Here is a 12,353-nt window from a genome sequence, read left to right as displayed (position 1 = left end):
ATTGGGCTGTTGCGAGAGGCTGTTGATGGGTGAGATACCACTCTCTCTTTTGATTGCACTACAGGATGTCGTCCGTGCCCAGACAATTTCCTGCCGGTTACACTATGCAGCACTCTCTAATCTATCTCACTGGTAGTGATCAGAAATATACCTCATCGTTTAATTTAAATGTCTTGCATTGTCACTTTGCACTTTTGAACTGTTGATCAGTCTCGGACAAAGCCCCTTATCTCAATGAAATTATCATTGACAATAAGCTTGATCTTTTTCTTATCATTGAATCTTGGCAAGTTCCTGATGATTTTTTTTGCAGTTGAACCTACTCACATCAGATGAATATAAGTACCTGTCCAGGCCACGATTGCATGTCACAATTAATAAATCAAACAACAGGCCAAAAGCATTATTTAATACAATAAATAAGCTTACCAAACCTCCATCTCATGATGCTCTAGATTCAAATGGGCGTTGCTGTTCCTTACTGAATTATGAACTAGAAAAGATAGATGCTGTCCACCGATGTTTCTCTAATGAGGCCACGAAGTTTACCTATTTGCCAAATCTGTCTGGTCAGTCCCTGACTTGCTTTTCTCTGACTACTCCATCTTCTGTTTTTGAGTTAATTTTGAGATCCAATTCATCATCCTGTCGACTTGACCCTGCTCCTACTTCTCTCTTGAAACTTTGCCATTCTGTCATCTCTGCACCTATTTCTCACTTCATCAATGCATATCTTGCCTCTGCTTCATTCCATCTGCCACTCAAAACTGCTGCAGTTACCCCTGTTCTCAAGAAACCCAACCTTGATCCCTAAGTGATGACATCAGCTCTGCCTGCGATACCGTCTCCCATGACTTATTTCTTGCCTCTTCGATGTGGGTATTTCTGGTGCTGCTCTTTCTTGGTTATCGTTCATTGATTTACCAGCCAGCTCCACTTCCAGATGTCAGTATATATTCAAAACTCTGCTGCTAGAATACTTACCCCACCAAACGTTCTCCCCACATCACTCCAATTTTGAATGATCTCCACTGGCTTCCAATGACCTATCGTAATAAATACAAAATTCTCCTGCTCGCTTTTAAATCTTTTTTTATGGCTTGACTCCCCCCTATCTCTGTAATCTGCTCTTCCCCTATACCCCGACTCACTCACTAAAATCTTCTGACTCTTCTTCAGGTCTTCTCTCTGTCCCTCGGTATCACCTGCAATGGGTGGCAGATCATTCAGCGTTGTTACACCTAAACTATAGAATTCTCTCCCCCGATCACGTCACGAGCCGTCACGAGCCGCAGGGTTTAATTTGGACTTGTCTATGCAAGTTTTATTTACTCTTATAGTAGAAGTTCCCATCTACTTGCATTATTTGACTGACAGACGGCAACGGTTGGAGTTAAAAATCATCATTTGTGTTCTACTGAAGAAACAAAGTCACCTACATCTTGGATGCGCTGGGGGTAAGCAGATAAACATCAAATTTTCATTTTTGGGTGAACTATCCCTTTAAGTTGTGTTCTGTATTTCATTGTGCATGATTCTATTCTGCTGTATGCTGCCCAATGTAATGCTATTTTACTGTTCTGAATTCTTGTTACTCTAACCTACTTACTATTGTTTGTCATCATTGTCCTTCCTATTGTTGTTATCCTTTCCTTATTGCATGTACACTGTAAAGCATCCTTGAGCACTGGATAGGTGCTATATAAATAAAACATATTATTATTATTATTATTATTATTACTATTGTTCACACTTTCCCATGTACTGATGATATGAAATGACGGTCATTTTGTGCCAGTGTTACGACCTGCGTTCTTGTATTTGGTATGTGGTTTTTCTTTTTCCTTTTGTTTTGCCTGTGCTCCAATAGGTTGTCCAATGATGATCTCCTCTCTCTCTATTGGTGGTTCAGAAGAGGCGTGGTCTTTATAAGGATGCTGCTGGCGTTCAACATGGAGCTCATTTCTGGTTCGGCTGCGTTTGGGTTGGGAGCTCCTGGATCCCTCCTCCGGCCGATGATCAAACTTTTAGAGAAAATGTGCCTTTTGAACAACCTGTTGACCATGTTCTATTGTTTCTGAAGTTACCCTTTAAGAACGTGGAGCGTAGGGGTGTCCTGCCTATTTATTTTGATATCTTGGTTTGTACTTTGTTTTTCGTTAGGGAGTTAGGGAAGGTAAATGTATCTTATTTTTATATTCATGTAGGTTATTTAATCCCTTTCTCCTTTTCTTTTCTAGAGTTGTTTTGTTTGTTATTTTGGCCTTTGGACACCCTGAAGAGATGCTCTCTTTCCCCTGTTATGTTATCTTTAATAAATTTAATCATATACCTTAATTAGCTTTGTGTATTTGTTTGATTATCGACCGGAGTGATATGAAACTGGGATTCCATTACCACAACCTTTCTTTTTTATTATGCTCGCTTGGAGTTATCGACTGCCCCTAGACGCGGGGCGTAATAATTGGGGGCTCGTCCAATTCTTTTTCTGATTTGGAATTCGTTCGATCCGGTCATCGAATTCGAATTTTCATCGAATTCGTTCGATGCGAACTACGAAGTTTGCGGCTTTACTGGTGAGTATAATTTTATATTTTTTGTATGTTTTGACTGGCGGTTTTTTCATTGGGTGGTGGGGAAGTAGTAGGTCGATTATAGGCTACATGGAATTTAGTATAGAAGCGTTTAAACAGGCTCCTTCACGTGAAGTCCTGAAGTCATGTCGGAAAACTGATTTATTTTTGATCGCTGATTTTTATGATATTTCTCTGTCAAAAACTGCTAAGAAAAACGTAGTGCGAGATGTAGTTGACGCGGCGTTAGTACAGCAGGGTATTTTACATCCTAGGCCTATTGCTAATGCTGATATGAATGGGGCAGGTGACGAAGTTAATGTTATTGCTTCGGGGTCTGATCCTATGTTGCGTTTACTTAGTGGTGTGAATTCGGAAGATTTGAAATTAGCGATCCAATTAAAGCAGTTAGACCTCGAGATTAAACGTCAGGAGCATACAACTCAACTTCTACGTTTTAGGCAATGCGAATTAGAGACGCAATCTGGCCGTGTGTCTGTAGGTTCAGTTAAGTCTCCAATTGCTCCTCCTTCTAATGTCGATACAACTCCACCTTTCGTACCTCTGTCTGGAACCTCTGGTAGGTTTGATGATTTTGATGTTAGTCGCCATCTTACTCTTGTACCTACATTTAGGGATAATGAGGTGGACTCGTATTTCGGCGCTTTTAAACGTATAGCGGCGGCACTGCGTTGGCCGAGGGAGGTTTGGCCTCTCATGATACAGTGTAAATTAACTGGAAAAGCCCAGGAGGTCTGTTTCACTTTGTCTGTTGCGGACAGCTTGGATTATGATAAACTTAAAAGCGCTGTGTTGAAGGCCTACGAACTAGTGCCGGAAGCATATAGGCAAAAGTTTCGTTCTCATGTTGAAATCGCCAGTCAAACTTATGTAGAGTACGCTTCGTGAGTTGATTTTGGTCGAAGATTTTAAGAATTCATTGCCGGACAAAATTGTTATTTATTTGAATGAAAAGAAGGTTTCGACCCTGGCTGAGGCAGCCGTTTGCGCAGATGAGTTTACTTTGACTCACAAAAGTGCATTTCTTGCACGGCGTGAAGTATGTTATCCTATGTCCCCAGAGAAAAGTGCTAAAACCACGAAATCGCCTAGACCGGTAACACCTGTAGAAGCTTGTGAATGTTTTTACTGCCACGAGCTTGGTCAATTGATTGCGGCATGTCCCTCATTGAAAAAGAAGAATAAAGGGAAGGTCACTAAAAGTGTTGCCTTTGTTCAGAAATTTAGTGAGAAACTGAGGTTGGATATCGACGCAGCATATGATCCTTTTGTGTGTCAGGGGATGGTTTCTCTTAGTGGACCTGAAGAAGGTTTAGTTCCCGTAACTATGTTGCGTGATACAGGGGCCAATCAGTCATTTGTGTTAGCCAGTGCATTACCTTTTTCTTTGAAGAGTTATTGTGGATCTGATGTCCTTATTCAAGGAATTGAATTGGGCGTGTTGAAGGTACCGTTACATAACGTGTACATTCGATCCGGTTTAGTAACAGGCTTTGTAAAGTTGGCAGTGCGTCACAAACTGCCTGTGAGTGGTATTGCCTTAATTGTAGGTAATGATTTAGCTGGGGAAAAGGTACTTCCAGTCCCCGAAGTCATTGAAAACCCTGTGTATGGTTCTGTTACTTCCGGTGAGTTAGCATCAGAATTCCCTTCAGTTTTCACTGCGTGTGTAGTTACGCGCGCTCAAGCCCGTAAGTTTGGTGATTCCATCGATATTTCTGATTCCTTTTTTGCAACCAACGACAAAGTTAAAGGTGAGGGTTCTGTTCTGAAACCTGAGCTGCCCGAACCTGAGTCGCTGTCCATGAGTGGTAGTGCTGAAACGGAATCAGAGTGGCCGTTGTCCGCTGATAAGGTTCTGATTTCTGTTAAACAGAAGGAAGACCCTTCTTTATTGCGTTGCAGAACTGTTGCGGTAACATTAAAGGGTATTGAAAACAAACCTGTTGGTTATTTTTGGGACGGAGATGTGTTAAAAATAAAGTGGAGTCCTTCAAGGTCGGATGGTTTGGGTTGGGATACGGTTTACCAACTGGTCGTGCCTAAATGCTTACGCAACCAGGTTTTGAGTGTGGCTCATGATAATGTCGCTGGACATTTGGGCATTACTAAAACGTACCAACGAATTTTGCGTTATTTTTTCTGGCCTGGTATTAAATCTAATGTGGTGCAGTATTGTCGTTCATGCCACATATGCCAGGTCATAGGAAAACCTAACCAAGTAATTCAGCCCGCACCTCTTAACCCTATCCCTGTATTGGGAGAGCCCTTTGCGCGAGTAATTTTGGACTGTGTTGGGCCGTTACCGCGAACAAGGTCTGGACATGTTTACTTGCTTACGCTTATGTGCACGACTACACGCTATCCGGAGGCGGTACCGTTACGTTCATTAAAAGCGAAGGCAGTGGTGAAAGCTCTGGTTATGTTCTTTTCTACCTTTGGTTTCCCTCGAGTGGTCAAAACGGATCAGGGAACTCATTTCATGTCTCGTCTGTTCAAACAGGTGCTTTCCCAACTGAAAATCCAGCATGTTATATCTAGTGCCTACCATCCTGAGACTCAAGGAGCTTTGGAGAGGTTCCACCAAACCTTAAAGTCCATGTTGAGTAAATATTGTGTTGAATCGAAAGACTGGGACGAAGGGCTGCCTTTACTTTTGTTTGCTGTCCGTGAGACCGTTCAGGAGTCGCTGGGGTTTAGCCCAGCAGAGCTGGTTTTTGGACATACAGTGAGGGGTCCACTTAAAATGCTGAAAGAGAACTGGTTATCTGAGCAATGACCTGAGTGTAATTTGTTGGATTATGTCAGTTCTTTTCGAGAACGTTTGCACAATGCTTGTGAGTTAGCTCAGACTGCTTTGGAGGGTACGCAGTCAAAAATGAAAAAGCATTTTGACAAGAATGCTGTTGCTCGGTCATTTTCTGAGGGTGACAAAGTCTTGGTTCTATTGCCAGTTTTGGGTGCTGCATTGCAAGCTAAATTCTCTGGACCGTACGTCATTGATAAGAAGCTGAGTGACACAAATTATGTTGTTCGAACTCCTGATCGCCAGAGAAAGACTCGTGTGTGTCATGTAAACATGCTGAAGCTCTATGTTAGTCGTGAGGAAGATCTAGAGTCAAAAAGCTCTGGTATCACTCCTGTAGCTTCAGTGGAGATTGTTTCTGACAGTGATGTCGATGAAAATGGGCTGAGCTTGCATAATACCTTAGTTTCAGGTGGTAGACTGAATAATTCCAAGATTTTGGAGAGCTTAAGCTCTCATTTGATACATCTATCTGACCCTCAGCAAACTGACATAATAAAGTTGATAAATTCTTTCTTAGGATTGTTCTCAGATGTTCCCACTTCGCACAAGTGCTTACAGAGTGAACCCGGTTAAACGTAAAATTATGGAGTCCGAGGTAAAATACCTTGTTGAGAATGGTCTCGCAGTGTCCAGCTCTAGCGCCTGGAGCTCGCCGTGCTTACTAGTTCCGAAATCTGACGGCACACAACGATTTTGCACGGATTACCGGAAAGTGAATGCCGTGACAAAACCAGATTCGTTTCCCCTCCCATTAATGGAGGATTGCATTGATAAGGTAGGCTCTGCGCGCTTTGTCACGAAGTTAGATCTACTAAAGGGATATTGGCAAGTTCCCTTGACGGAGCGTGCGGCCGAAATATCTGCTTTTGTTACGCCGGATGATTTTCTGAATTACAGGGTGATGGCTTTCGGATTGCGCAACGCTCCGGTTACGTTTCAGCGCTTGATGAATAAAGTGCTGAACGGGGTTCAAAACTGTAAAGCTTATTTAGACGACATCGTTGTTTATTCGAATACTTGGGAGGAGCACCTAACAACTTTAAGGGTTGTATTTGATCGGTTGTTTAAGGCGTCCCTCACTCTTAATTTAGTTAAGTGTGAGTTTGGCAAAGCAACTGTCACCTATTTAGGGAAACAGGTTGGGCAGGGACAAGTCCGACCTGTCGCTCTGAAAGTGCAAGCTATTGCAGATTTTGCAGTACCCCGTACGAAACGTGAACTCAGAAGATTTTTAGGAATGACTGGGTATTACAGAGGATTTTGCAAAAATTTCTCAGATGTTGTGTTGCCTTTAACTAATATGCTACGTATTTCGCAGAACTTTGAGTGGACTGATGAGTGTCAAACTGCATTCGATTCTGTTAAAACACTCTTGTGTAGCGCTCCAGTCTTGGCTGCTCCACGGTACGAGTGTTCCTTTAAGTTGGATGTTGATGCGAGTATGACTGGAGCCGGTGCTGTCCTGCTGCAGGATGATGAGAATGGAGTGGAGCATCCTGTTGGGTATTTCTCAAAGAAATTCTTGAAACAACTAAATTACAGTACCATTGAGAAGGAGGCGTTGGCCTTGTTAATGGCTTTACAGCATTTTGAGGTATATATTGGTTCTAGTTCCCTCCCCGTGAGCGTGTTTACCGATCATAACCCATTAATCTTCTTGTCCCGAATGAAGAATTCTAATCAACGCATTATGCGATGGTCACTTTTTGTCCAGGATTTTAACCTGGAAATTCGTTACAAAAAAGGTAAAGATAATGTGCTTGCTGATGCACTATCGCGGTCGTTCAGTTTTGAGTAAATCTACATGTAGATTCATTGGGTGTGGGAGTGTTACGACCTGCGTTCTTTTATTTGGTATGTGGTTTTTCTTTTTCCTTTTGTTTTGCCTGTGCTCCAATAGGTTGTCCAATGATGATCTCCTCTCTCTCTATTGGTGGTTCAGAAGAGGCGTGGTCTTTATAAGGACGCTGCTGGCGTTCAACATGGAGGTCATTTCTGGTTCGGCTGCGTTTGGGTAGGGAGCTCCTGGATCCCTCCTCCAGCCGATGATCAAACTTTTAGAGAAAATGTGCCTTTTGAACAACCTGTTGACCATGTTCTATTGTTTCTGAAGTTACCCTTTAAGAATGTGGAGCGTAGGGGTGTCCTGCCTATTTATTTTGATATCTTGGTTTGTACTTTGTTTTTCGTTAGGGAGTTAGGGAAGGTAAATGTATCTTATTTTTATATTCATGTAGGTTATTTAATCCCTTTCTCCTTTTCTTTTCTAGAGTTGTTTTGTTTGTTATTTTGGCCTTTGGACACCCTGAAGAGATGTTCTCTTTCCCCTGTTATGTTATCTTTAATAAATTTAATCATATACCTTAATTAGCTTTGTGTATTTGTTTGATTATCGACCGGAGTGATATGAAACTGGGATTCCATTACCACAACCTTTCTTTTTTATTATGCCCGCCTGGAGTTATCGACTGCCCCTAGACGCGGGGCGTAATAGCCAGGGTCAAAAAACTGAAATTTGTGTTTTTGCGATAAAGTTAATTTTTTTTTGGCCAATAAACTTTTAGCAATTATTGAAAATGCATCAATAATCTAGAAACAATGTTAATCAACACCACAACAACTAAAGCAGCAAAGGTTGCGAAACACAAAATTTATGTCACTGCCAAAACTTTTGGCCATGACTGTAAATGGTTTGACAAGCCATTTTGAATGTTTTCCTATACTTGTAGCAAGTTTAACAGGGTTTTGGGAAATTACTGCCATTGAATAAAGAACAAATACCAACAGGGTTAAAACCTTGATCCATTAAACATTTGTTAGGGCAGAATGAACTAGCTTTAAGGTGCAAATTTAATGTGCCAGCTTACCATTCTCTATTTTGCTCTTGGGATGAGGTCCACTGAAGGCCAACAGTTTTCCTGGCACAATCCAATTAAAATCACCATTTTCCACACGCTTGTAATGCAAAAGATGAGAAGATGCACTAAAACCTCTGAATCCATCAACAATATACATAACTGCTTAATTAAAGTAAATTAATAATTGTTATGTATATGTGTCCCCAAAATAAATGCACACTTAAATGCATGTTAAACTGTTTACATTTTATAACAAAATATCAAACCAATTAATTTTTGCAATGACTTTTAATCAGTAAAGTCAGTTTTCTTCAAGTTCACACAGTTTTTTTTTTTTTTTTTAATCAGAGTAAACAAAGGTTAAGTACATCACAAACTTTAAACATGATCTGACAGTGTGACAATCAGAAAGTGTCTAAATAATTTAGAATTTATGACCTACTTTTTTGTTAAATGTTTTGCTTGCAAAATATACCTTTTTTTTGTTTAAAGAAATAAAAGCCACTTGGTTTAATATTTTGATTTTGAATGCTATTCTTATTACAGCTATTCAGTTTTAAATGCTCAAAGACTTTTTGGGGACACTGTTGAGAATGAAGCAGTGTTATACACTTATAAAGTTAGTTTATATCTATGACAATGAAATAATCATATTAAAGAAGGCGATACCTCATAATGTTCATATTCTTCAACATCAAAATTCTCAAAGTCAAAGAACCCGTGCTGCAAGGCCTGAAAAGAAAATTAATTAAGAATAAGATTTACTTCTCGTTAAATAAAGGCAAAACATGAATCATGAATTTGGGTCTTTACTAAATTAATGGAACATAAAGAAAATCTGTCTTCAAAAGTGTCCATTATGCATAAATCTTAAAATAAATCCTTGATGCTTAAAAATACAAACTGATAAGGTTTTATTCAACATAATATACTTAAATCATGTGTCACAGCCATCTAAGCTATATAATATCTCATTGCTTCTCATCTGCATGTTATGCCTCCCAGAGAATTTTCCTAAAATTCTCCACCCACAAATGTCCTTCTTTGTAATGTGCTTCCTGTCCACCAGTTATCACATTGCGTGTCAAGCCCTTTACGTAATCCGTCTATTAGAGCCTGTGCCAATTCTTTCTCCAGTGTCAGACTGAAAAGACAGATAATTGGACTAAAAGATTATGTTCTGGGGATAAAGTGCATTGTACGTTTACGCTGTCCAGCCTTGGTCTAAAAAATGGGTCAAAAATGTCACAAATTTTAACCTTATTAAATATTAATAATTAAAATAGATGGTGCAATTGAAGCAAATTCTCGTCTTTAATACACATACCTTGCGGATTCCTTGTAAACAGTCTAATATGGTTAGATCGTATGTGCAGTTCCCAAAAGCAGCATCTCTATATGGAAATAAAATAACATTAAATAGATTATTTAATATGTTAATTAAAAAAAAAAAAAAAGAACATTAAAATTTTTCCTGATGAGGGAAGGGGGTGAGAGGGCCAAGATTGAAGAGTCACAGTTCGCTACCGGTAAGTTTATTAATGAGTATGTGAATGAATGAGTGAATGTTATTTGTTTTGTTTTGTTTTTACAGTTGTATAGAGAACTGTTTTTTAATTGTTCAATATTTTTGTTATTTAAAACCGTTGTTCAGTGTTTTAGAGAGGAACTATTCCTAATTTGAACTCTTAATCTTAATTGTTCAGTGATTTACTGATGAACTGTAGGCTATTTAACTCTTAGATGTTCTACTATTGAATTATAATCAGTTGTATATAATAAAGAACAGGAATAAAATGAAGAGCTGCATTTTTTTTTTTTTGTAAAATTATATTAAGACATTTTAACATTTGAAATTAGTTGTTTAGGTTACTTTACTTATCTGGTTTTTTTAACATGCTTTAAGACAAACCATGTGCAAATTCAAATAAATCAACACCATTGCTGAGTATTTTCTCTTTAAAACCGCAGTAAACCAAAGACAGTCTCAAAACCGCTGTTTGAAATCGCTGGTGTTTCTGACGTCACAAACTATCTTGTAACCAATCACGTCAATGTGCCGGCGGGCTTTAGCATATCATTAACTGTCTCAAAAGAAGGTTATCCCAGTATATTTTTCTGTTGATATGAAAAATCTGGTAGATTTAGCGATATAGCAGGTGTATGATGCATATTACGATGTTATGATGAACAATATGCCTGTCTCCACTGACATTCGGAGTTGTTCAAAGCGTTTGTAAGGTTACTGATTGTTAGAAGGCAGCTGTCTGACTCATGATTGTGAACATGGTTTATGTAACATTAGCAACACATTATTAGCTGTTTGATAACATAGTCAAGCAAAACACTTAATCACATTAATTAATATTCGTTATGTGTGCGACGTTGTAAAAAGTGATACCATTGTGCAGCGGTTACCTCAGTAAGTTGACCGAGTGGATCTCATCTGAGCTCATGCGAGTGAGTGGAGGCGGGGCTAATTATCATATTCTTAGGTCTGTGTATATTAAATGAGGCAAGGGTGTAGAGTTACATTCAAGCTATTTTAAGGCATTAAGAATTTTTTCCCACAGGAAATAAACATTTAAATATGTTATTTTGGTGATCAAAGATGAGTTTTAAGGGATAAAGTTATTGACAACAGGGGGACTTTAAATGTTCTCTGAAATTTCTGAAAGAAGTAGTAATATTTAAAAAATGTTAGATGAATATGCAACTTTCAGGGAAAAAAAAAAAAAAAAATCATGAACATATTTTATTTTTAACATTATTAAAGACCTGATAACTTTGAACAAATGTTCTACTAATGTTAAATGTTCTACTAATGTTCAACTAATGTTGGGTTAGTTCACCCAAAAATGAAAATAATGTCATTTATTACTCACCTTCATGCCGTTCCACACCCGTAAAACCTTCGTTCATCTTCGGAACACAAATTAAGATATTTTTGATGAAATCCGATGGCTCAGTGAGGCCTGCATAGCCAGCAATGACATTTCCTCTCTCAAGATCCATTAATGTACTAAAAACATATTTAAATCAGTTCATGTGAGTACAGTGGTTCAATATTAATATTATAAAGTGACAAGAATTTTTTTGGTGCACCAAAAAAACAAAATAACAACTTTATTCAACAATATCTAGTGATGGGCGATTTCAAAACACTGCTTCAGGAAGCTTCGGAGCATTATGAATCAGCGTGTCGAATCAGCGGTTTGGAGCGCCAAAGTCACGTGATTTCAGAAGTTTGGCGGTTTGACACGCAATCCGAATCATGATTCGACACAAAAGATTCATAACGCTGTGAAGCTTCATGAAGCAGTGTTTTGAAATAGCCCATCACTATATAAGTCGTTATTTTGTTTTTTTGGCACACCAAAAATATTCTTGTCGCTTTATAATATTAATATTGAACCACTGTACTCACATGAACTGATTTAAATATGTTTTTAGTACATTAATGGATCTTGAGAGAGGAAATGTCATTGCTGGCTATACAGGCCTCACTGAGCCATCGGATTTCAACAAAGATATCTTAATTTGCATTTCGAAGATTAACAAAGGTCTTACGGGTGTGGAATGACATGAGGGTGAGTAATAAATGACATTATTTTCATTTTTGGGTGAACTAACCCTTTAATGGAAACATTTGTTCATAACTTTTCCAGAACATTAGCCAAAGTTCTGAGATCATTTCCTGTTATCTGAGTTAGAGTGTTTCACTTTGAACAAATGTATTTCTTGTCTTTATGAACTAACTGTGGAAAATATTAACTATTTATAAACTTTATTTCTTTAGTTACATGTTTTGAATTATTGTTTTTTTTGTGTGGTAATGTAAAAAGCAAAAATTGTTCCAACTGTATACGGTCTACCGATGTGTACATACAGTAATATATAAGACTATGGTAATGAGGTGTGATTAGCACGGCCACACATGACCAAATCAGATTGTCATGCTTGTGTCAGAGCGTGTGTGCAGTTTCTCACCTAAAGGGCAGGTATGACACATTGGTTCCAGAGATCAGGGCCTGGTACACTTCCTCTGGAGTTCTTTTTAAGTAGATTACCTGAAGAAAGAAGCAAGACATA

The 12,353-nt window shown here is 38.7% G+C and overlaps 2 protein-coding genes across 7 annotated transcripts in view; one reads left to right on the top strand and one right to left on the bottom strand.

Moving 5' to 3' along the window:
* extl2 (exostosin-like glycosyltransferase 2) overlaps positions 1-2,337 on the top strand; it is a 40,497-nt gene extending 38,160 nt beyond the window's left edge. Inside the window, exon 5 of the mRNA XM_048162740.1 lies at positions 1,871-2,337. Coding sequence (XP_048018697.1) covers positions 1,871-2,081 — 211 coding nt within the window. The 3' untranslated portion in view covers positions 2,082-2,337. The remainder of the gene's footprint in view (positions 1-1,870) is intronic.
* cdc14aa (cell division cycle 14Aa) overlaps positions 1-12,353 on the bottom strand; it is a 35,503-nt gene that overhangs the window by 12,487 nt on the left and 10,663 nt on the right. For all 6 annotated transcript variants that reach the window (XM_048162736.1, XM_048162731.1, XM_048162732.1 and 3 more), the window contains 4 exons: positions 12,252-12,331; positions 9,589-9,655; positions 8,931-8,993; positions 8,271-8,358 (listed from right to left, as the gene is read on the bottom strand). In XM_048162736.1, the coding sequence (XP_048018693.1) occupies positions 8,271-8,358; positions 8,931-8,993; positions 9,589-9,655; positions 12,252-12,331 (298 nt within the window). The remainder of the gene's footprint in view (positions 1-8,270; positions 8,359-8,930; positions 8,994-9,588; positions 9,656-12,251; positions 12,332-12,353) is intronic.

The sequence above is a fragment of the Megalobrama amblycephala genome, linkage group LG17 (assembly GCF_018812025.1).
Source record: "Megalobrama amblycephala isolate DHTTF-2021 linkage group LG17, ASM1881202v1, whole genome shotgun sequence".
Taxonomy (NCBI): domain Eukaryota; kingdom Metazoa; phylum Chordata; class Actinopteri; order Cypriniformes; family Xenocyprididae; genus Megalobrama; species Megalobrama amblycephala.
Note: the sequence above shows the minus strand (reverse complement) of the source record. Positions and strands in the feature narration are given on the sequence as shown.